Source organism: Zootoca vivipara, chromosome 7 (assembly GCF_963506605.1).
Source record: "Zootoca vivipara chromosome 7, rZooViv1.1, whole genome shotgun sequence".
NCBI lineage: Eukaryota > Metazoa > Chordata > Lepidosauria > Squamata > Lacertidae > Zootoca > Zootoca vivipara.
In genome coordinates, this window is record NC_083282.1 from 75,586,149 (window position 1) to 75,609,814 (window position 23,666).

Genomic DNA, 23,666 nt, shown 5'->3' on the forward strand with positions numbered 1-23,666 from the left:
CCTCCCGGCTGCAGTGGGCAGGGCTGGAGCAACGTGGCGCTGTTCGGCCCCGTCCACTAGCGAAGCGAGGTGCGGGGTGGGGGGAGGGAGAGGGAAACAAAACTTCGGAGTCCCGGAGACCCCGTAGGGGAACTTCAGCTTCTTCAGCCCCGATGATCCGATCCTGCATCTTCCCCTCTTCCCGGAGCTGCGATTTTTCGGCGGGCGGCATTTCCGTCGCTGCCCCGGTGTCCGACCCGCCAGCTCCCGATCCGGCAACTCCTTGCAAGCGCGACAGAGCCGCCTCGCCGGCGGAGGAGCCTCTGGCGCCGGAACGCGGAATGCGCCTCCTTTCCAGGCTGCGACCGACTGCAGCGAAGCGCTAAACTGCTGCGCGTCTCCGGGCTTCGCTCCGGGATTTCTTTTTCGCCTGCTTGGTCAGGCCGGGAAGCAAACTTTCGAGCTGAACTCTCTCCCATCGCCATGGGTAAGTGCAGGATCCTCCCTGCAAGGGGACACACAGTAGAGGGCAAAGGAGACTGTTTTGTTTTTTCCTAGCATGCTTCGTGGATGGAGGAGGGGGGAACACAGCAAACTTTTCCCACTCGAACGCTTAATTTAATATAGATATATAACAGGCCTAGCAGTTAGCTGTCTCCCTTAAGCATCTTCTCATTTTCCGTTCTATCTTCTCCCGACTCCACCCCCCTGGTGGATTAATACTCTCTATACAATGTGTATGTAAGTGGGTTTGCAAGAACGCTTTAAAGAAAGATGCTCTAAGCAGAGGATTGAATAATAATAATAACGGTGCTCCTCCTTCGACTTTCAGGTTTAGGGGTGAAAGGGGCTAGAAAGTAGCCAAGAATTCCACAGCTCAAAGAAAAAGCAGACATAGTTTTCCTAGTTAGGCTGTAGTCCTTTGCTCTGAAAGTCGTGGGTTTTCAGAGTAAGTAGAGCTGTTTGACCTATGTACAGTATATTTATTTGGGAGTGTGCCCTGTTAAATTCAGAAGAACCTCTGAGTAAGCTTGCAGTCCTGAACATTTTTACTTGAAAAGATGTCCTGCTGAAGGTCATTTACTTCCAAGTAAATATGAACAAGCAGGAGAAAGCCAATTTAATGGTACATTCTTTGCAGAATTAAACAACTCTGATACTTGCCCAAGCCAAGTGAGGCCTCTGTTGTACTTAGCATTCAGTTTGCATGTTGGTTTAGCAATGGAGTCCCTAAGAAGGTTGAATAGTGCCTTGCCTGCCTCCTTCTGGCAAATCCTGCAGCCAAGTTGGTGTCAAACTGTATTGCTCTGCTTTCCTTTGGACCACATCAGCAGGTCTTGTTATCTGGGCAGCCAAGGATTTACTCTGGGGAGGCGCTTTGGTGTTGTGGTTTGACTCCTGGAAGTGCACTCCATTGTCTCTTGAGACAGGCGGATCCCAACAACACCTTGGAACATTGAAACCAGAATGAATTCTGGTGCATGCACTGATGGCGCCATTCTTTATTTCAAGTTTGTACATCAGTTTGAATCCCCTCTCTATGACTACTTTTTATAGCGGGAGGAAAATTCAAAATGGCATGCGATGTCTTTCTGGAAGACTGGAAGGGTGGAAAGAGATGGGTGTGCATGTTCAGGACAGCATTCTGCATTTCAAGTGGGAAAAAAACCCAAAACAAAACCCAGCTGTATCCACACCTGTTTTCAGGGGAAGTGGGGAGAGGAAATATTCAAAGCACGTTACATACTTCACTCCCAATTTACGGTGCAATCCTAAACATGTTTATTCAGAAGTAAGGCTCACAAAATTCAATGGGACTTAGGGGGCTGTTGGTGGCCGGGTCTGAGGAGGCAGATCGCTGCACCTACCTGGACCCCCCGATGCTATTAAAGGGTCAATGAATCCCAGGACAGCTTTTTCAAGACTTTTTTTTGCTGTCTGCCAGCAATAAGGATCCTACCTTATGCAGCACATCCACCCACTCACACATTCCGTAAGCAGGAAGGAGGAGGAGCTGCTTGCTAGCAGTGATGTGGAAAGCTAACATAGGTCAGTAGAGCTGTTGGATGGATGTACTTCTGCCCAATCCACACATACACCCCAAGCCCAGCATAAAGGGAGTTTGGTTTGTTCTGCCATACTTTAGTAATAGGATTGTGCATAGGGTTACATCATTTCAGAAGGATTGCAATATTGGGGTTGGACTTAGGAGGTTAGAGCTAAATCAAGAAATTGTGTGGAGATTTTATTCTGAACATTTCATTCTGTTCTGCAGGGAGGGAGAAAGTGCATGCCACTCGCTCCAAGCTTTATGGGTAGGTTGGCTGTAAATCTCAGTAGTCCTTAGAACAGTGATTGCCAAACTCGGCTCTCCAGCTGGTTTTGGACTACAGCTCCCACCATCCCTAGTCAACAGGATCAGGGATGATGGGAATTGTAGTCCCAAAACAGCTGGAGGGCCGAGTTTGGCCATCACTACCTTAGAACAACTCTGAAATGCCAAAATAGATGGAAACTTCTGAAACAAGCATGTGCCTGTTTATAGTCCAGGAAAAGCAAGGCCAGCACCCTACCGCAGAGGCAGGTTTAGGGAAGCACAGCTGGTTTGCCCACTGTCATGGAACCAGCTGGGGAACCACCAAGGAAAGAATTCTCAGAGCCAGGGGGTTGGTGGTGGGACAACAGTGTGTGGTCAGAGGGAGAAGACTGGGAAGAGGAGGTGTAGGGGTCAGAAGCTGAAGAGGCAACAGGGCTCAGTGAGCAGGAAAAGTCTGTGTCAAAGGGAAGTCCAGAAGCAAGAGAGGAAGGAAACTAAGAGGCAGAGAGGAGCCAGGTTGGTGAAGAAGCACAAGTATCTCAGCCTTCTTGTCAGGAGTATGGGCAGGAGTCAGGCTCTGGGGCCTGTAGTGCTTTGCAGGACTGGGGCATGCCTCAACTTGTGCTGGAGAAGCAAGGCGTGGCCACACAGGTGAAGTCCTCAGCTTGTGCTGGAGAAGCAAGGAGTAATCACCCAGGTGAGGCCACTTGAGATCTCACTGCACCTGGTGGCAGGAGCTGGGAGGGATAAAAGCCCAGCATTTCCCTTCAGCTCTTTGCCACAGCAACGCTATCCTTGCCTGGTTGCATCTGGCCTCCTGTTCCTTGGACCCTTGCCTTGTTGCTGCCGTGCTTCTTGGACCCCTGCCTCGCCTTCGCCTTGCTCCTGCCCCATGGACCTTCGCCTTGCTTCTTGTTCCTGGATCCTTCACCTTGCTCCTTGCTCCTTGGACCCTTGCTTCGCCTTCGCCTTGCTCTTGCCCCGTGGACCTTCACCTTGTTTCTTGTTCCTGGACCCTCGCTTTGCCTTCGCCTTGCTTCGTGCCCCGTGGACCTTCACCTCTGCCTTCGACCCTGCTTCTTCACCACCATCTTGCCTCTGGTCCTGACGCCCGCCGACCGGACCGTGACACTTCTGCTGCAACAAGCTTTTACCCCCCCCCCCCATCTCCCAGAACCAGAAGAGACATGAAGTGGGAGGAGCAAAGGCAGACACGCAGACGCAGTCTCAGATTGCTTGGGAACGACATGGGAGAGGAGGAGACTTCAGCAGTTATGGGAAAGTGGGGACCCTCAGTCTCCACAACTGCCTCATAGGGGCAAGACCTACTGCATTCATTTGGCCTGACACTCCTGAGCCGATCCTGTTTTTCTAATAAAGAATTAACTTCACCTGCTCCATGTGATTTGCTGCTGGCTTGCTCCTGGCACCAGCACTGGGCGCTGAGTCAAGAGGGCGTTGTAGGGGGTGCTGCAACAATGACGAACAACAGAAGGTGAGAAGCAGGGGGTGCCGGATTTTGGCGTCACACAGGGCACCACTGAAATTTTAAAGGCCAAAGTCCGCCACTGTTTGTGGGCTTACCCATAGGCATCTGCCTGGCCCCTGGATAGGACTTTGGTTTGATCCTGACGTTTTTATGGACTCCTGCCGCAGACTTCATGGGGATCATCACTATAGCTTTGCCAATTATCTCCCCAATTTCTCTTTCTCCCACTTTCCTCTTAATACAGTGACTGACTTGTGAGTAACAGGCTGCATGTTAATCAAAGCTCACCAAACATTAGCAGCCAGGAAAGCAATGGGAATTAGAGGAGGATCTAATTGAATCAGTCACGGCATTTGCAGCAGCGCCATATGTGCCTAATACAGTTTGCAGGTAGGAACTAATGAACCGTCCCAGTTTTCTGCAAAGCTCTTTTACTCTCCCTCAATGAATATTGCTTCTAATTGGCTACCTATAGACAAGAAATGTTTGCGGCAGCATAGGCAGCTGTACAGATGGCAGAATTTTTGCAGCGTTATGTCAGGAGGGGAATAACAAATAGAGGTAAGGCACTAAACATGGCTTCATAAATGAAAATCTGCTTATTTAACAACAAAATAACATGAGATAACAGACTGTGCCAAATGTATTCAAGACTGTAAATATTGTTCCACCATGAGAAATGTTTTCAATATTATTTCCAAAATGTTTGCACTCTTTTGGACAGCATATTGAAGAGAAAGGGTATTATTGTTCTTAAAGAGATTTTTTAAAAAAACTTCACAGCCTAAAGCACGGGTGTCAAACTCAAGGCCCGGGGGCCAAATCCGGCCCGCCAGACCTTGTCATGTGGCCCGCCGAGCGCCCCAGCCAGCGGGACCCAGCAGCAGGACCTTGCTGCTGAAGTGCCGCACTGACAAAGCGCCGACAAACAGCTGGGGCCTGGGGGGGGTAGAAAGGCGGCCGGAGCAGCGCTGCGTGGAGCGCCCCAAGCCACAGCAGGAGAAGGAAGAGGCAGCTTGCCAGGTCAGCGCCCAGCAGCGCCGCACGGAGAGTCCCGAGCATCTGCGACGCAGCAGTGCTCTGTAGCACTTTGAATCCTCCTCCTCCTGCCACGGCTCGGCGCCTGGAAACGGCTGCTGCTGCTGCTGAAGCACAGACAAAGCACCCAGCAGCGCCGCATGGAGGAGGAGGAGGATTCAAAGTGCTACAGAGCACTGCTGCGTCCCAGAGGCTCGGCACTCCGTATGGTGCTGCCGGGCACCGACCGACAAACCGCCTCCTCCTCCTCTTGCCTCACCTCCTCCTCCTCCTGCTGTGGCTCAGCCTCATGAACGTGAGCTCAGCAGCGGCTCAGCCTCATGGACGTGCAACTCTGAGGCTTTACGCAGTCTGCTAAGACGGACACCCGCTGCCTCATGCTGCACGGGAAATACTTTTTGCCCCTGGGTCCCTTCGCGCTCTTTTCTGCCGCTGAATCAAGGCGGCGACCCCCCCTTCCCTTTCTTTCTTCCTCTCTCTCGTTCTTATTCTTTCTTTCCCTCTCCTTCCTTCCTTCTTTATCTCTGTCTTCTCTCCGTCTTTCTTTTTCTTTCCTTCTTTTTTTCTTTCCTCCTTTATTCCCTTCCTTCTTTCCTACTCTTCTTTCTCTCCCCTCTTTCCTTCCTCTCTCCCTCCTGCTCCCTCTTTTCTTCCTTCCTTCCTTCCTTCCTTCCTTCCTTCCTTCCTTCCTTCCTTCCTTCCTTCCTTCCTTCCTTCCTTCCCATCTTTCTTCCTCTCCCTCATTCTTATTCTTTCTTTCCCTCTCTACTTCCTTCTTTCTCCCTTTCCGTCTTCTCTCCCTCTTTCTTTTTCTTTCCTTCTTTATTCCCTTCCTTCTTTCCTACTCTTCTTTCTCTCCCCTCTTTCCTTCCTTCCTCTCTCCCTCCCACTTCCTTCCTTCCTTCCTTCCTTCCTTCCTTCCTTCCTTCCTTCCTTCCTTCCTTCCTTCCTTCCATCCTTCCCATCTTTCTTCCTCTCCCTCATTCTTATTCTTTCTTTCCCTCTCTACTTCCTTCCTTCTTTCTCCCTTTCCGTCTTTTCTCCCTCTTTCTTTTTCTTTCCTTCTTTATTCCCTTCCTTTTCCTACTCTTCTTTCTCTCCCCTCTTTCCTTCCTTCCTCTTTCCCTCCCACTCCCTCTTTTCTTCCTTCCTTCCTCCCTCCCTCCCCTCCTCTCCCCTTCCCTCCCCTCCCTCTCCCTCTCCTCAGAAACATAGGATGCTGCTTTATACTTCTGGCCCTTAAACCCTGGAACCAGGAGAGCAGCTCCAGTGAGTCAACCTCAGCCAGTCCCTTTGGTGAAGGGTGGTGGCTTACTGGCAGAACATCTGTCCTGCATGCAGAAGGACCCCAGCATCTCCAGGTACCAGTAGCTCTGCAAAGCTCCTGCATGAAACCCTAGCGAGCCTCCACCACCCAGTGCAGTTACCAAAAATCATTTTTCAATAAATTGTACAATAATTGTACATTTGAATATCTACTTGCCATTATTCTGACTATGTTTCTGCTTTCAGAGCTAGTTATTACTTACATTATTACAAAAAAACAGTAATAATTGAATGCAGTGACAATAATTTATGATAATAAAGAGTGGACACATAGTCCTACAGATACAACCGGCCCTTTGAGGGTGACCAAACTGCTGATGCGGCCCCCGATGAATTTGAGTTTGACACCCCTGGCCTAAAGCCATTGAAAGAGTGAACACAGAATGAAACACAAGCTCTAAGAACTGTAAAGATACTCAGACAAGCTCTGAAACAATAAAACCATCCACAAACACTCTGAAACCAATGAAGCAATTTCATCAGATGAATGACAGAGTCACACGTCAGGGAAAGCCTTCCTAAACAAATATGTCTACAGTAGACACCTAAACACCATCACACTGGGCACCTGTTTGATTTCACCTGGTGATTAACTCCAGAGGGCTGGAACTGCAACACTAAAAGCCTACTTTCTAGTGCACCTGGTATGTGGCATATGATATTCTCAGCAATGCCTCTTCTGAGGAGGATGAGGCAGTCACTTAGTTATCCCGGGCTAGTCCTAAATTGTTTAGGTTTTTAAATACTAAATGCAGAACATTGAACTGCCCCAGTAACATATTGGCAGCCTGTGCAGCTCTTTTAGCAGAGATCTTCTATGGTGTCCACAGGGTATTCCAGGCAGCAATCTAGCTGCAACATTCCACCCCAGCTGCAGATTGCAGGTTAAGCCCAAGAGAAGCCCAACATGGAATGTGTTGCAGTAATCCAGGTTTGAGATTACCAATGCCAAGATCACAGTGGACAAGCTACCTTGGCCCAGGAATGTACATAGCTGTCTTTCCAACTGAAGCTGGTAAAAGGCAGTCCTAGCCACTACGACTACCTGTGTCTCAAGTGACAAAGATGGAGCTAGGACATGGGTAGGCAAACTAAGGCCCGGGGGCTGGATCCAGCCTAATCGTCGTCTAAATCCAGCCCGCAGACAGTCCGGAATCAGCGTGTTTTTACATGAGTAGAATGTGTGCTTATTTAAAATGCATCTCTGGGTTATTTGTGGGCCATAGGAATTCGTTCCATTCCCCCCCCTTCAAACTATAGTCCGGTCGCCCACAAGGTCTGAGGGACAGTGGACCGGCGCCCTGCTGAAAAAGTTTGCTGACCCCTGATCTACCGGTAGGAGCACCCCTGGTTCCTTCAGAACACCCAAACCCATTCCGTCAGAGAGTAAGCCTGCCGTCCAGTGTACCAGAACCCTTCTGGGTTCCATGGGACAAACTTATCAGCAAATAGGTAAACAACATAACTTTTAAGTGTTGTGCAAAAAAAGAGAAAAAGCTTCGTTTCACAGATTCTACCTTCAAAGGTTTAAAATATAGGTTACTGGTCCACTCACCACTTTTCTCATGTGGCAACTTCGGAACCAACGAACAGCTGAGATGTTGCACTGAAATTGTAGCTTCTTTCAAAGAGTGGTATCTGATGGTGTGCATCTGCTGAAGAAAGGAATCCTACCATGGAATAGGAGAAGGAGGCAATATTTGGTGATTCACCCTTTGTTCTGCGTTCTCCTGAATGCCCCCATCTGCTCCAGAGGGTTAGAGGACACCAGCAGACTGACACTGTTGGATTACTGCTCAAGAGTAGTAGCTCAACAAACAAAAGAGCTGGCACCAGGTACTGTGGTATACCTGCTGTCTCAAAAGTGCACAGCGGTCCACATAACGCTGGCAATTACTTGGTTGGAGCAATGTGCCAAAAGTGCTTCAGCCATTATAGTGTCATCAGTGATGGTGCAGTAATAATCTCTTTTAATGGCGCAGGTAACGGTTGGCAGTGTAGCCCACCTTGACATAAGCTGCTGCTATATATATATAGTGTGGTATAGGGGTGCATTCTGCATGCTGTCGTAAGACCATGCTGGCGTGCTTTTAAACTGCTAGGTTGGCAGGAGCTGGGCCAGAACAACGGGAGCTCACTCTGTCGTGGGGATTCGAACCGGTGACCTTCCGATCAGCAAGCTCAAGAGTCTTTGCCAGCTCTGCCTGGGACCTTCTGCATGCCAATCAGATGCTACAGCCAGTGGCTTGTGGTCAGTGGACTAGTGGGACTAGGCTAGTCCCCTAAATGTTCCTGATAAATTAGAGTATTGAAGTAATAAGACCTGGTACCTCCTTTCCAAAGCCCAGGAAGCTTTTGCCCAGCTTAGGGAGGGAGCCATGATGCTCATGCTCGCAATGTCAGCCCCTCCCCATCCCCATTGCCCCCTTCGCAAGCAACGGCCCTCACTGTTCCCATACAAAAAAAAACCTACTGTGTGCCGCTGGCTATAGCCCTTCTCCAAACAGAGGCCTGTGGTGAGCAGGACTCTTGTCTTTTCGTCAGGGAAAACGTTTTGAAATGTCCCTAATGAAACGTAGCCATTAATGAGGCTCCTGTGCATTTGGGCAGGATTAGACATGGGATCATAGAATTGACACTGTGTGCTGGAACAAAGCCTGGCAATGAGATGAGTTGATGCAGGAGAGAAAACATGGCAAAGTGCCATGAGAGAAAACATGGTAAATTTTTTCAGCAGGGGGCTGGTTCACTGTCCCTCAGACCTTGGGGGGGGGGGCTGAACTATATTTTTTTGGGGGGGGGGATGAATGAATTCCTATGCCCCACAAATAACCCAGAGATGCATTTTAAATAAAAGGACACATTCTACTCATGTAAAAACACGCTGATTCCCAGACCGTCCTTGTGCCGGATTTAGAAGATGAATGGGCCGGATCCGGCCCCCGGGCCTTACGTTTGCCTACCCATGTATTAGACAAAGCACCAGTCATTTTGTTTACCTGAAAACAATTCCTAGCAGGTAGGAGGAAGTGACACAGATGTTTGCTGTTCTGTGTACAGTACTGAAAGCTGTAATGGTAACACATACCCATGAAGACATATTTAGGACTCTCCTGGCTGGCAAGCTGTTGACAGCTGAAAGTGAGGCAGCAGAACTGAAACACCCTACAGGGGAATAGGACTGGCTGGTCTGCCCTTCATCACTGTCACCCAGAAGGTTTTGCATTTGCAAAAATAGTCTCATGTTATTCCCAGCATTTCTTAAGTACTGTGCAAGTTTGTGGCAGGGAAGAAGAGAAAGACTCCATGGCTCGGAGAGTCATTTGGGTGAGTCAGAAACACTTGCCACACGGAGATGACTTCAAAATGTCTCCCTGCGCAGCCACATTGCCACATGTTAAACATTCATTGGGTGTCTCGCTGTGTGTTCTAGGGATTTTCTCCCAGTCCATGCGGTGAGCTGCTGAACACCCACAGTTTGCTACATGGAGGCAGAATCCACAGACAGCAAGCCCAAGGTGGCTTCCGCACATCACTCATTTTATGAATTCAGGCTTTTAGGAAAGAGGGAAAGGCTGTTCACTGTATGGCGGGGGCTTTTCAGACAAGATGTTCCTAATATGTGACACCCGTAGTCTTATTATTTTAAAAGCTTGTTGGTGCTAATAATAGTATTTAGGAATGCTAATGCTTAGCATTTCTGTAGTGCTTTAGATAATGACATTGCATTTACATAGCACTTTGTGTAAGTTAATCTCTGCAACTCCTACAATAACCATGCGAGGAAGTCAACATTTCATATGTGGGCTGAAAGGAGGGAGCTCAGCTTAGACCAATCAGTGGTAGAGAAAATGTTTGAATCTGGACTTCCTGATTTACAGCTAAATCTGTCTATTGTAGGGACCCAGGTGGCGCTGTGGTTAAACCACTGAGCCTAGGGCTTGCTGATCAGAAGGTTGGCGGTTCGAATCCCTGTGACGGGGTGAGCTCCCGTTGCTTGGTCCCAGCTCCTGCCAACCTAGCAGTTCGAAAGCACATCAAAGTGCAAGTAGATAAATAGGAACCGCTACAGCGGGAAGGTAAACGGCGTTTCCATGTGCTGCTCTCGTTTGCCAGGAGTGGCTTTGTCATGCTGGCCACATGACCTGGAACCTATACGCCGGCTCCCTCGGCCAATAATGCGAGATGAGTGCGCAACCCCAGAGTCGGTCACGACTGGACCTAATGGTCAGGGGTCCCTTTACCTTTACCTGTCTATGCTACCTCTGATGTGTACTGAATTTTTCCCTATTAAGAGATTCCTGCCTCCTGCACCTGCTTTGGCAAGGATGCTTCTGTCTGGGTTAGTTAGCCAAATTAGATTTGTGTTAAATTAGTAATACAATTACTGTGTGTTGAAGTTCAATATTCAGTTTCATTTTCTTAGCTGGTCCCAATCCAGCTAAAGTTTACTACGACTTGATTGGAAACAATGGGACTGGTGTGGATTGATGCCTGGGAATCCCATGTTTACTTTTATGAAAAACAATTGGACCAATATTCCATTTTTAATGTGATGGCTTTATTGGTGCTGTGCTAATTTTAAAAACAGAAAAAATATCCTTCCACGGGTCAGCAAAGCATGCTGCTAGTTACAGATTACAAGTTCAAACGGACTAACTGTGACTAAACAATCACTCTGTTGAGTTATTAAGGAAGATAGCATCTTGTTTGCTAAAAGAACAGGGCACACGCTCATAAAGTGCTTGAGATACTAATTTTATTTGTGCAGAGAGTCACTGAAGCTATATATTGCTAGGCTTTAGCATATTGTTTGCTTAAGGAACAGGTCCGCACATTTGTTTGCACATGCAGATCTTAAAAGAGAGAGAGATTCCTATTTCCTGTAAAGGTGGATGAGAAATGCCGTAAAACCTCATGAGTGCTCTTCTATCTTTGCAGGACATGCACTGCTGGTTCTCCTGTTATCCTCAACTGTCTCACTCCTTGGTGGGCTGATTTTTGGTTATGAACTTGGAATTATCTCAGGGGCCTTGCTGCAGCTACAAGTGGAGTTCCATCTTAGCTGTTTCGAACAGGAAGTCCTTGTGAGTTCCTTGCTCATTGGAGCTCTCTTGGCTTCTCTGGTTGGCGGGATCTTCATTGACCACCAGGGAAGACGCAAAGCAATACTGGTCAGCAATGCCCTTCTGTTGTGTGGCAGTCTCATCCTTACGCTCTCCGGGTCGCTTGTTTGGCTGGTGTGCGGACGCATGACCGTAGGCTTCGCCATCTCTTTGTCCTCTATGGCGTGCTGCATATATGTCTCGGAAATGGTGGCTGCCCATCAACGAGGGGTGCTGGTTTCCCTCTACGAAGCTGGCATCACCGTGGGCATCTTACTTTCCTATGCACTGAATTACATCTTTGCGGACACTGCCGAGGGCTGGCGATACATGTTTGGCTTGGCCATTGGCCCGGCAGTCATTCAGTTCCTCACCATTCTGTTTCTCCCAAAGAACTCTGTGAAGTTAAACGTTTGCTACAGCGAGACTAGCAAAAGCCTCATTCAGCAGCAAAAGAATGAAGATGTAATGCTGCCACCAGGCCCTAGGGAGAAGAGTTATTCTTTCATGGACCTTTTCCGCTCAAAGGATAACATGAGAAGCCGAACTCTGGTTGGCCTAGGATTGGTGCTCTTTCAGCAGTTCACAGGGCAGCCCAACATCCTTGGCTACGCTTCCACCATCTTCCGCTCGGTGGGCTTTCAGAGTGATTCCTCTGCTGTCCTGGCTTCCATCGGCCTGGGGGTGATGAAGGTCATTGCGACTGTTTTTGCAATGGCTTTTGCAGATAAGGCTGGCAGAAGAGTGCTGCTGATGGCTGGCTGCATAGTGATGGCCTTTTCGGTGACTGCTATTGGCCTGACCAGCTGCTCTGTTTCATTAGAGATGGCCAAAGACTGTGAAACGCTACCAGGTTCAAATGCCACTTCGTTCAGCTCGGCTCATCTCCCTGGAAAGTCATTGTCCTCCCATCCAGCTGTGCCTTACTCCCTGCTGGCATCTGGTGGCAGTGAAATGCAAATGGAATCGACTTCAGCCATCACGAGGCCTGTAGGCTTGGCCAGGACACTTGCCACCGACAGAAAAGGAGAGAGGATGACAAACACTCCACACACCGGACAGACCCATTTTCTCAATCAGTCCGATAAAGGAAAGGGACAAGATACCAGCTCATCTTTGGGCGATGCTCCTTCCAAGGAGCACCTACTTCTAAACTGGATCACACTGCTAAGTTTGATGGCTTTTGTGAGTGCATTCTCAATTGGATTTGGACCAAGTAAGTGAATTTCCTCTGCTTTCACATTCCTACCTAATTCAGCCCACCCGTCTGCATGGACCTGACTGTGTTTCTGCCTTTGCCAAGCAGCTGTGGGCACCAAAATTGAATGAGTACGGTAGAAATAAAATATAAGGCTCCCATAAAAATGTCTTGTTACTAAGCACCCCCTGATTTTTTTACTTGCCTCCTGATATTTGCTCATAAGAGGACTCCCTCCTATGAGTTAACAGCAAACTAGGGAGAAAAAAATTGCAAGCTAGAAGCTTTTCCTTCTTCCTTCTGCTTTCTTCTCCCCTGCTACCCTCGTCACTCCATTGCCCATCTCCCGTACTCTTACTAGGTCTTCTTCCTCCTCTGCTTTTAAAAACATTTGCCAGCTGGGAATGTTTGACTGGGAATGAACACCTAAGCTGACTCTAACCATTACGCCTCATCTTCATTTACCCACATAGGTAAAGCTGAAAGATGCCAAAGATGGCTAGAGCTGGTTCATGAGGCACTTCATGGAAGCTGATCAGGTGAAGCAGGTATAGAGCACTCTGCAATCTGATTGGCTGTTGGGCTGGCGAAGTGGAGAACTTTGTCCCTTCTTTGACAGCTCAGTCAGCCTCCTGGCTAGCTGTGGAGTAAGTGGCTTAAGTTCCTCTCTGGCTAGTATAGAAGTCGATTGGCCTGGCAAAGCAGAGTGCTCAGTCCCTGTTTCATGAATCCCAGTAGCTCCCTTAGAGGGAATTTCATGCTGCACTCACCTGTGTGAAATCCCTGGGTACCAATGGCAACCAGGAAAATGGTTAAAGACAAGACTGTTGTAGGTGGAAACTAATGTAATCAAACGCCACGCTGTGTGTAATTTTAGTGGTGTCCTCCCATTCTCACTCCCAGGATGAAGGGCAGTCCAGGAAGAGGTAATTTAAACAAAAAGGTTACCCCCTGGCAGCTTGCTGCAGTCTTGAGGGAGAAATACTAGAAGTGGCTCAGGGAGAATAGTAGAACTTACATCTAGCCCCTCTATGGGTGGTCATTGGAGATGTCCATTGCTCCTTTTGAGCATGTGACGCTCCCTTGGACCATGGTTCCATTTAGCCTGCATTGTCTACTCCTAGACCTTGGGCAGATGCCATTCCCTGCTTCACATGGAGTACCTTGGGCATATTTTTCAACTGGACCAGCTGGGGATTGAACTCTGAATCTTCTGCATCCAGAGTACATGCTCTACATTTGATATATGGGACCATTTGTTTCCTACAACGGTTGTTGTACCTAGGACTTCTCCCCCTTGTTTCTGAAATATTTCCTTTACCTATGACGTTCCAGGAAGTAGCAGTTCCGGTAGAATCTTATTTACATACCTAGTTAGGCAAACACCTGGAAATAATCCTTCCAAATACATATGCAAGAGTTTGGCAGGCGTGTTGATTATAATGCACACGTTTGCAAGTAAAGCTTTAGGCAGTTTTCAGTGGTGGTAGGCTGCTGTAACTTGCAAGGTGACCTGAATGCATTTTGTGTGGTTGCTCCAAGCACATTCACCATATCTTCAACAAACTGGTACCCATGTTGGTCATTTAGCAGCCCTAGAAAAGGTGGATCTAAATTGACATGGTTTTCATTTATCACTGTTTATAAAAGAGTTATTTCAAGAAAGGTGGAAGTTGAGATTGGCTGTTTTTCATTATTTGGATCTAGAAATACTACATTGGGGCAACCCAGTCAGATGGGCAGGGTACAAATAATAGAATTACTACTACTACTACTACTACTACTACTACTACTACTACAGGTGCTTATGCAATCCATATGCTTTTTCGTAGCCTGCCCCAATATAAGACATGAGGGGCAAAACTAGATACAGTGGAACCTTGGTTTATGAACACCTCGGTTTACGAATTTTCAGTTTACGAACGCCGTGGACCCATCTGGAACGGATTAATTCACTTTCCATTACTTTCAATGGGAAAGTTCGCTTCAGTTTATGAACGCTTCAGTTTATGAACAGACTTCCAGAACCAATTACACCCATGCTTCGGGTTAAGTACGCTTCAAGTTGAGTACTCCGCGGACCCGTTTGGAACGGATTAATCCACTTTCCATTACTTTCAATGGGAAAGTTCGCTTCAGTTTATGAACAGGCTTCCGGAACCAATTGTGTTCATAAACCGAGGTACCACTGTACAACCCAGAGACTGGATTGGAATTCGTCTTTGTCCTCCAATTCCACATTTGTTTAACGGACTGATTTGTTTATTTTTCCCACTAATCACAAACTTGCCTAATAGTGGACCAATCTGATTTAGACATATGAAACTTCAGGAAGCCTAGTAAGGTCAGAAAGTGGTTTGGAAGAAGTATGACTCCCTTTTGTGTGGTGTATATACATACTTTTCTTTGTCTTGTTAAAAATGGATTTCTCAGTGCTTTCCCCCCTAGAAAAATAGGTGCCAGTACTTGTCATGAAGTTGTTCCAGGAAGTGCCACATTTTTTTAACAACAATGAAAAACAGGTGCCAGTACTGCGTAACCCTGAGTACCCCTTGAAAAAAAAGCACTGGCTGTATGTCCCCAAAGCAACAATCCCTCTTTCAAACTGCGTGGAACCACCATATGTCTCCTGTTAATGCTTAGTATGTTGAGAATGGAACCACAATGAGCTTTGGCCTTATGTGATGTCCCCTCTCCCTAGGGGGAGAGCTGTGAGGAAGACATCAGAAGCTTTCACTTAAGATTTCACTTAGCCAAGTTTAGTGTATCATCTGAACCCGACAAACCATGGTTAATGTTAACCCAAACTCAGACCAAAATTAATTTTAACCACAGTTTCTTGTGACATTTAAACGTAGTCATTGTCGTCATTATGGTTCGTTTGAATCTTCTGTGTGTCTTTGTCACCCAGCCCAGCAAATCCTAACTTCATATCTATATCCAAAGCTTTTCCTAAGTTAGTTCTCTGCTCCATTTTCACAAAACCATGGCTTGGCATTTTCTCTTTGGTTTCCCTCCGTCCTCACCGTCTTCCTCTGCTTTCCTTTCTCCTGCCACAGTGACGTGGCTTGTTCTCAGTGAGATCTACCCTTGCAACATACGAGGGAGAGCCTTTGCCTTCTGCAACAGTTTCAACTGGGCTGCCAATCTGCTGATCAGTCTCACATTCCTTGACCTCATTGGTATGTATGGCCATTGCTTGTGTTTGATATTCTCCACAGCAATTTGCTTCAGAGCAGGGCTGATTACAGGTATGTGGTTAGGCTTGTAGCCAACTCCACCCTCAGTTTCTCCAGAATACATTACTAGAGGGAAAGAACCATATGCCCCTTGGAGGGAGCGAAGCTAAATATAAAAGAAACTATAATAATACAGCAGAACCTCTGAACTAGAATGACTCCATTCTCAAAAATTTTGGCTCCCAAACACCGAAAACCCGGAAGTAAGTGCCCCAGTTTTCGAACAGTCCCCGGAACACGAATGTCCGACGCGGCTTCCGCTGTGCAAAAACCTAGCTGTCGGCCAATTGGAAGCCGCACCTTGGAACTCGAACGTTTTGGAAGTCGAATGGTCTTCCGGAACGGATTATGTTCGAGTTCTGAGGTTCCACTGTAACAATGGCAACTTTATGTCTGCTGAACTGCTGTGAAGCGAGAGAACCCATCTTGAATTTTGAACCAGGTGGATGGGATGCGGCCTGCTCTGGATGAGGTCACACTCCCCCGGAAGGAGCAGATACATAGCTCGAGGGTACTTTTGGATCCAGTATTGTTGCTTGAGGCCTAAGTGGCCTTGGTGGCAGCGAGTGGCCTAGCAGCACCCCAATCTGACAGGGACTGTCTAACTTTACAGCCAGCTTGCAATTCTGAATGACCAAAACATCTATGCCAAGAGTTGCCAACCTTTGTAGGCCCATGGGATTTATGAGCAAATGCTGTGGGCACTACCCCTCCAGGTCACTTGTCTCCCCCATTGCTCCCCACACAGAGAGACAGCAAGAGGGAAAATGCATAGCATACACAATCAGTTCCCTTTTCCAAGATACGTAGGTAAAAGTTGGATCTGGTGGAGTTAATCTGAGCACTGAGAAGCACTTAGAGCTGAAAGAGGAAGCGGGAAAGAGTTTCAGTCTTCGAACTTCCTGCTTCAGCTCTTAAGTACTTTTCAAGGAAGATTAAAATTAACTACCCATTTTGCCGCACAGCCAAGGGGGCAGTGAATGGGCTCAAAGATTTCATGGGCACCGTGGGAACACCATTGGGCCCACAGGCACTGCACTGGCAATCCCTGCCGAATGCTGTGAACATTATTTACCTACTGGACCAAATTCCTGCCTATGTCACTGTGCTTTGTCTTGGCCCAACTGCATATTAATAAGGCCATGCACACCACTGTTCTGAGAATATACCACCCTTCATTATATCCAAGCAAAAGTTCTGTCTTGCCACATGTTAATCGTGTTTTTCTACTGCTTGCAGATGCCATAGGCTTATCATGGATGTTCCTTCTCTATGGACTGGTGGGAGCAGTGGCTGTTCTGTTTGTTTACCTTTTTGTGCCCGAAACCAAAGGACAGACTCTAGAAGAGATAGACCAGCAGTTCTCAAAGAAACGGTAAGTCCTGGTGTGTTTGCTTGTTGCACAGCTTGGTCCACAATAGCAGTCAATTCCAACACTGGTTTAGACAAATGTATGCAAGACTAGGCTATCAGTGGTTGTGGCTTCTAGTCTTGATGGCCGTGTTCTAACTCCATTGATGGAGGCTGTTTGGATCCCATTTGCTGGGCATCATGAGTGGGAAGAGTCCAGTTGCAGCGAGGTCCTGCTTGTGGGCATCTGGTTGAGCATTTTGAAAACCCAAGTGCTGAACTAAATGTGCCATTGGGCCCTTATGCTCTTACAATCATTGCAAGACTCTTTGGAATCGTGTTGCTGGGGACATCTGGGGGATACGCACATGAAGCATCTGCACTGATCTCTCTCGTTGTTTTGCAGGTTCCTGCAAAGGGGCACATTTGGGCAAAAAATGTGGAACAGAGGAGAAATCCGACTGCGTGCTCATTACCAAAGAGTGGACCATCCTAGCGCCTCTTGAGAGACAAGCCAGGCATGTTGCCACTTGTGCAACTTTCTACACTGTTGGAAGTGTTATGAGGACTTGCCCAAAGGCCAAGGGTCCTGGATCATTCCTTGAAGGTTCTGCGATTCATTTGGGTGACAGCACAGGGCTGCTGTTTTGCGTGTTTTGTTGTGCATAGAACCTAGAAATGTTCATCCCTTGGTATCCTGGAGGAACCATAGCTGATGTTCCCCCAGCAGTTTGAAAAGACTTTTAAAAAAAACACTGATAAATAAAGCATAAATTGGGATAACAGGGCTCTTGCTGTGTCTCACTGTGGAATGACTGATGCATTTATACTGAAATATGTGGGTTTGTATTTAGCCTTGATAGAAATTAACACCAATTTGACTTCTAGTGCCTTTGTAAGAGAGAGAGAGAGAGAGAGAGAATTTAAATTTTTCTCCAGCCTTTACAATTTACGATTTAGATGGGAGCTGTTGCAAAGACCTTGTAAGGTTATTGATGTTGAAGCATGCTTATGTCTACTCATCCTCTAGCAAAGCCCTAGTCAGGCACTCTGTACCCAAAAACATGCCCACTGAAACCTCCCTTCTTGATTCAGCAGGTGTTCTGGGAACACCTCCTTGCAAAACATGTGATTGGCATTAAGCAGGTCCAGGTGTCAATCAGGGTTTGTGTCCTTGCAGAGGGAGCCCTTCATACACACATACTCAGATGGCCATGGGGGGTTGTTGGTGCCGTGCATACTGGCTATGTGCACACACACACACACACACACACACACACACTGTGGGCAAGGGCTTTCTACAAACACCATTTCATTCCAGAGTATGTAGGAACCAAACCTTTATCACAGTGGTGCACCTTCTTTGTGGAGCTTCCTCTCATCACATATGAGACAAATGCAGTCTTTATCATCTTTGCAGAGCCTGTTGAAGACCTTCCTCTTCCAGCTTCAAGTGGATTTTTTTGTTTGTCTCAGGTTTTTTCTGCATTTGGACTAGAAAGCATGTTTTTGTGTTGTGTTGATTCCCCCCCCCCAGCAAATTGTTTCCCATGAAACACCCTGAAGCAATTAATAAAGTAAATGAATAAATATAGCCAGGTGTGTTCTCTGAAACCCTTCATGGGTGCAGTACTGCAGGAACTGAACACTTGAATAGGGTCGGAACGGAGTGTCCTTTGACTGAGACCACATTGAATTGCAGGTGCTTGATAGCTGCTCACCCCATCCAAGTCTGAGAAAGAGGCCTGGTTCTTTAAGACAGGGAAAAGTAAAAATGTTCAGCCTGAATAAGCACATTCCACATTCTCAGGAGACCCCCATCGTTCTGCTCGGACACTGAGGTCCAGCGCCAAGGGCCTTCTGGTGGTTCCCTTGTTGCGAGAAGCCAAGTTACAGGGAACCAGGCAGAGGGCCTTATCGGTAGTGGCACCCGCCCTGTGGAACGCCCTCCCACCCGATGTCAAAGAAAAACAACTACCAGACTTTTAGAAGACATCTGAAGGCAGCCCTGTTTAGGGAAGCTATTAATGTTTAATAGATTATTGTATTTTAATATTCTATTGGAAGCTGCCCAGAGTGACTGGGGAAACCCAGCCAGATGAGTGGGGTATAAATAAATTATTATTATTATTATTATTAGTAGTAGTAGTAGTAGTAGTAGTATTTGGTGGTGCCAGACGCAAAAGTGGATGTGGCTTCTAGAAAAAGAGGTGCCACAACTTGCCATGAACCCCTCCCTTGTTCTCTTATAATGGCAATGGTATCCAACTGAGTTCCAGCTTTTTTATTTTTATTTTAAAAAAGCCCTGCTTGTAATAATTGTACAGTAGGCTACATACCAGTCATGTGAAAAATCAAGTTTCAAACATATCACATCTCTCTATTGGTCCTTCCAGGCAAGCAAGATGCATTCTCATTCCATCCAGGCATAAGCACTCATGGAAGGTGTGACCTATGTGACTTTTTGTGTCCTGGAGAGGGTCCTGAGGGTCAAATGGAGAGGCCTGAATTTGGGCCAAATTCACTGGGCCAAAGGTTCCTTACCCCCCACCCCCCGCTTCCAGGGTGGAATGGCATAATAAGAGAGGCAAACATGGAGCTCTGGCCCTTGTTCACCTTGTGACACAAACTCTGTGTAATGCAGGTCCCTGAGTAAATCTTACAGCATACAGCTGAGTAGACCATCAAAGAAGATCACCTATGTTGTTGTTTAGTCGTTTAGCCGTGTCCGACTCTTTGTGACCCCATGAGTCGGACACAACTAAACGACTAAACAACAACATAGGTGATCTTATTTGATGGTCTATAGATCACCTATAATATGTCACAATTTTGTTTTCATCCCCTAACTTGCTTCTTGCTCTACCATCTCAGTATCTTGCTGCTCAGTAGCCTAACTAGATGTGGACTTCCTTAAAGAAAAAAAGAAACCAAGGGCTGGTTCCTGCATTCATTTGGTCTCTTACCAGTTGATTATAAGTGCTTAACTTTTGGTTTTGAGTTAACAACAAGCAATCTGCAAAAGGAGCACCTGATGGTTAAATCTGTGGCTTATTTGCAAGGGCATTCAGACAGAGACTTCTTTGTACTCTCTGAATCTGACCAGGGTTGCTTCCATGTAAATGTGTTTTTTAAAGGGTGATCCACAAACTGTCTTATAATATATTTCATCATAGCTGCCAAGTTATCCCTTTTTTTCAGGGATTTTCCATTATGCTGAATAGGCTTCCTCGCAAGAAAAGGGAAAACTTGGCAGCTATGTATTTCATAATGGATTTTTAATTTAACAAGATAGAATTTACCATACTGAAGGTGCAATTGAGGACAATTACTGACAAAGGGGCTGCAAATTAGCTACTTTTTACAAGAATGTCTCAGAATCCATGCTTTTAATTTTTGTGTTGTTCAAAGTCACACGCCCTCCAACAATTCTCCAATGAAAATAGGGCTGTCCTCTTCCAGAATGATAATATACCCCACACATCTTACTGGGCTGCCCCAGCCACTCTGGGTGGCTTCCAACATATATAAATACATAATAAAACATTAAAAACCCTTCCCTATACAGGACTGCCTTCAGACTGGTCGGGGGTCGGATAACTCCATAACCTCCAACATTTCTCCAATGAAAATAGGGGTGTCCTAAGGAAAAGCAGGACATTCTGGGATCAAATCAGAAACTGAGACATCTTCTCGGACTCAATTCTCAAACATCTCTCGGCTACTCTTTGGAAGAATTTACAGAACATTTCTGAATATAAGAGAACATCTTTTACCGAATATAAGAGAACATTTTCTTCTGCTCCGTAGTCAAAAATTGGCAAACGACCTGAATCAGTTTTATAGCAAAGTCAAGCATTATCAACTAGAGCAATTCACTCGGCGCCAGAGGCACCAACAACCACCTCAACCTGTTCTGAAGTCACTACAGGGACAGAAGGCAAAAGCTCCAGGTGCAGTCAGAATGGCTCCTCTTTGCTTGAAATAGTGTTTTGCACACTCTGATCCTCACAGAGATATTTAACAGCAACACCTATTGTCAGCACCTATTGTCAGCAACAAGAAACATCGTAGCCAGGCACTGGAGGGACCTGTCAGGGGTAAGCATGGACCAATGGTATCAAGTTGTACGGGAAACGGCCCTACTAGAAAAACTAACCAGTAAGCTGAAACTGACACGGGGACAAACAGAAGAAGATATTTTGTATAAAGTACGTTTACATTGTAAAATTAGCCAAAGCAAATTCCAAGTATGTAAGTACTTGGCGAATAAATTACTATTCTATTCTATTCTCTAAATCAGGGACTGTCCCTTGAAAACAGGGACACTTGGAGGGGCTGATGTCACTTTTATTGGTCCAGGCAGTAACAGGAGTTCCTGTTTGTCAATAACTGCATTGAGTAGGTAAGTTTTGGGTTGGGAGTGTGCACACAGATAGGATTTTAAGCAAAACCCAGCCTGTATACAATACTTTATTAAAAGAACAGAAAGGCACCCTAAGTCACCCCAGAGTGAGAAACTCCCAACTAATGAAAATTTGGCTCTGATTCCGCCCCCCCAAGTTGCTGCAAGCAGGTTGCCAGATAATGGTTACACAGGGACCTCCTGCAATCACAGTTCCTACACCAAGTTTTGTCCACCCTGCAGGTGTTTTGTCTACAACTCCTCTTAGTCCCGAGTATTATGGACATTAAACATTGTGGGTGGGGTTTAAGTGGGTGGTTTCCATTTGCAGCACCATTGTTTAATATAGCTTATCATTCTGAAAACTTGACAGCACTCAACTGGTCAGCTCTTCAGGACAAGCAAGACACATCATTTTAAATTCTGCCGCTAGGTGGCTCTTTGGGATTAAAGAATTGGGCCTTTTGCTGGTCACCTTTACAGACAGGCTTGCTTTGTCAGTTTAGTTAGCAGCAGTGCGGAGTCATCTAGCAGGGAGTGAGCATTGTGTCTCTCCAAATTTTGAGCAGCTGGCTTCTCAGGGGTTCCTAAGGCTTAGAAAAGCAAGTGCTGATTGTTCCATCAGGCTGTCAACTGTCTCCTTTCATATGTCAGCAGGGAAGGCAAGATATTTGGGGCTGGGCTGTGTTGGGGTAGGGGTTGCTTTTGCATGCATTCAGATATAAATGGTGAAAAAACCACTTTATTTTAGTTAGTAGTTATATTTACATCCTACCTTTCTTTGCGAACAAAAAACAAAACAATGGGCAGCAATAGTAGCAGTGTTGTTGTTGTTTAGTCGTTTAGTCGTGTCCGACTCTTCGTGACCCCATGGACCATAGCACGCCAGGCACTCCTGTCTTGCACTGCCTCCCGCAGTTTGGTCAAACTCATGTTCGTAGCTTCGAGAACACTGTCCAACCATCTTGTCCTCTGTCGTCCCCTTCTCCTAGTGCCCTCAATCTTTCCCAACATCAGGGTCTTTTCCAAGGATTATTCTCTTCTCATGAGGTGGCCAAAGTATTGGAGCCTCAGCTTCACGATCTGTCCTTCCAGGGAGCACTCAGGGCTGATTTCCTTAAGAATGGATAGGTTTGATCTTCTTGCAGTCCATGGGACTCTCAAGAGTCTCCTCCAGCACCATAATTCAAAAGCATCAATTCTTCGGCGATCAGCCTTCTTTATGGTCCAGCCTTCTTTATAGCAGTAGCCTATGACAATTTCAAATGTTCAGAGCGGTTTATGAGCATGATCTAGCTGTAATACTTGCAACAGCCCTGTGAGATAAGTCACTGTCATTTGGCTTGGTGGCAGTGGCAGACCAACAGAAAGGGACTTGCTTCTGCACATAGAGCTGAGAGGGACCCCTTCCTGAAACCATGGGGAGCCTCTGCCAGTCAGTGTAGGCAATACTGAGCTAGATGGAGCAATGGTCTGACTCAGTGGATTGTTTGAATAGATTTCTATGCTGCTTTTCATTCAAATGAATCTCAAAGTGGCTTGCAAACATGTCAGCTTCCGATGTTCCTGTGCGCTATGGTGAGGTACCATATATTTTATTTCCGCAATAGCTATTTCCAAACTTGCAACTATGCAAATCAATTAGCACATGCAAATATAATGCAAATTGGGGTCCTCTTTTGGGGCGATGCATAAACACCCCACTGCATAACATCCATAGAGCCAAGGCTGAGCAATCCCCAGTCAAGATACTTGAGCCTTTTTTCGATGGCTGACCTTCCTGGCATACCAAAAGCTGTTTTTGCGATATGTTTCAGAAACCATTTTGCTGTGCAGATGGGTGCAGAGCAGGGCTGCTGCTGTGTGAGAAAAACAAGCCCACGGCTCCCTTGGGCCAACTACATGATTCTTTGGATCCAAGCCAGCAGTTTCCTAACAGTAAGCAAAAGTGGTAATTTAATAATAGGCAGAGGTAAGTAATAACTCTGGTTGAGTTTTCCTCCAGTTTCCGCTCCCTCCGAAAGTGGTTTTCACATTGGGGTCCATGGAGACCCTTTGGGGCAGGAAAACCATAAACTATGATGCAAGAAAATATAAATTCTCACCAGACATCTGTTTGCCTAAGTAAGAAAGCCCAGCGAAAAATTCCCTGTGCTGTTGTGCCCGAGACCCAGATTGGTTGGTTAATGAAAGGCAAGCCCATTGGGCTATAAAGAGGTG

At 46.6% G+C, this 23,666-nt stretch overlaps 1 protein-coding gene across 2 annotated transcripts; it reads left to right on the plus strand.

Moving 5' to 3' along the window:
- SLC2A10 (solute carrier family 2 member 10) lies at window positions 1–17,951 on the plus strand. Of its 2 annotated transcripts, XM_035124239.2 has the most exons (5): window positions 2–466; window positions 11,091–12,470; window positions 15,512–15,634; window positions 16,931–17,066; window positions 17,448–17,951. In XM_035124239.2, exons 1-5 carry the CDS (start codon window positions 463–465, stop codon window positions 17,545–17,547), a joined length of 1,743 nt encoding a protein of 580 aa, XP_034980130.1. In that variant the 5' UTR covers window positions 2–462; the 3' UTR covers window positions 17,548–17,951. The 2 variants fall into 2 exon arrangements, with proteins under 2 accessions (XP_034980131.1, XP_034980130.1); XM_035124240.2 differs by lacking the exon at window positions 17,448–17,951 and having other exon boundaries at window positions 1–466; window positions 16,931–17,070.
- Window positions 17,952–23,666: the final 5,715 nt, after the last annotated feature.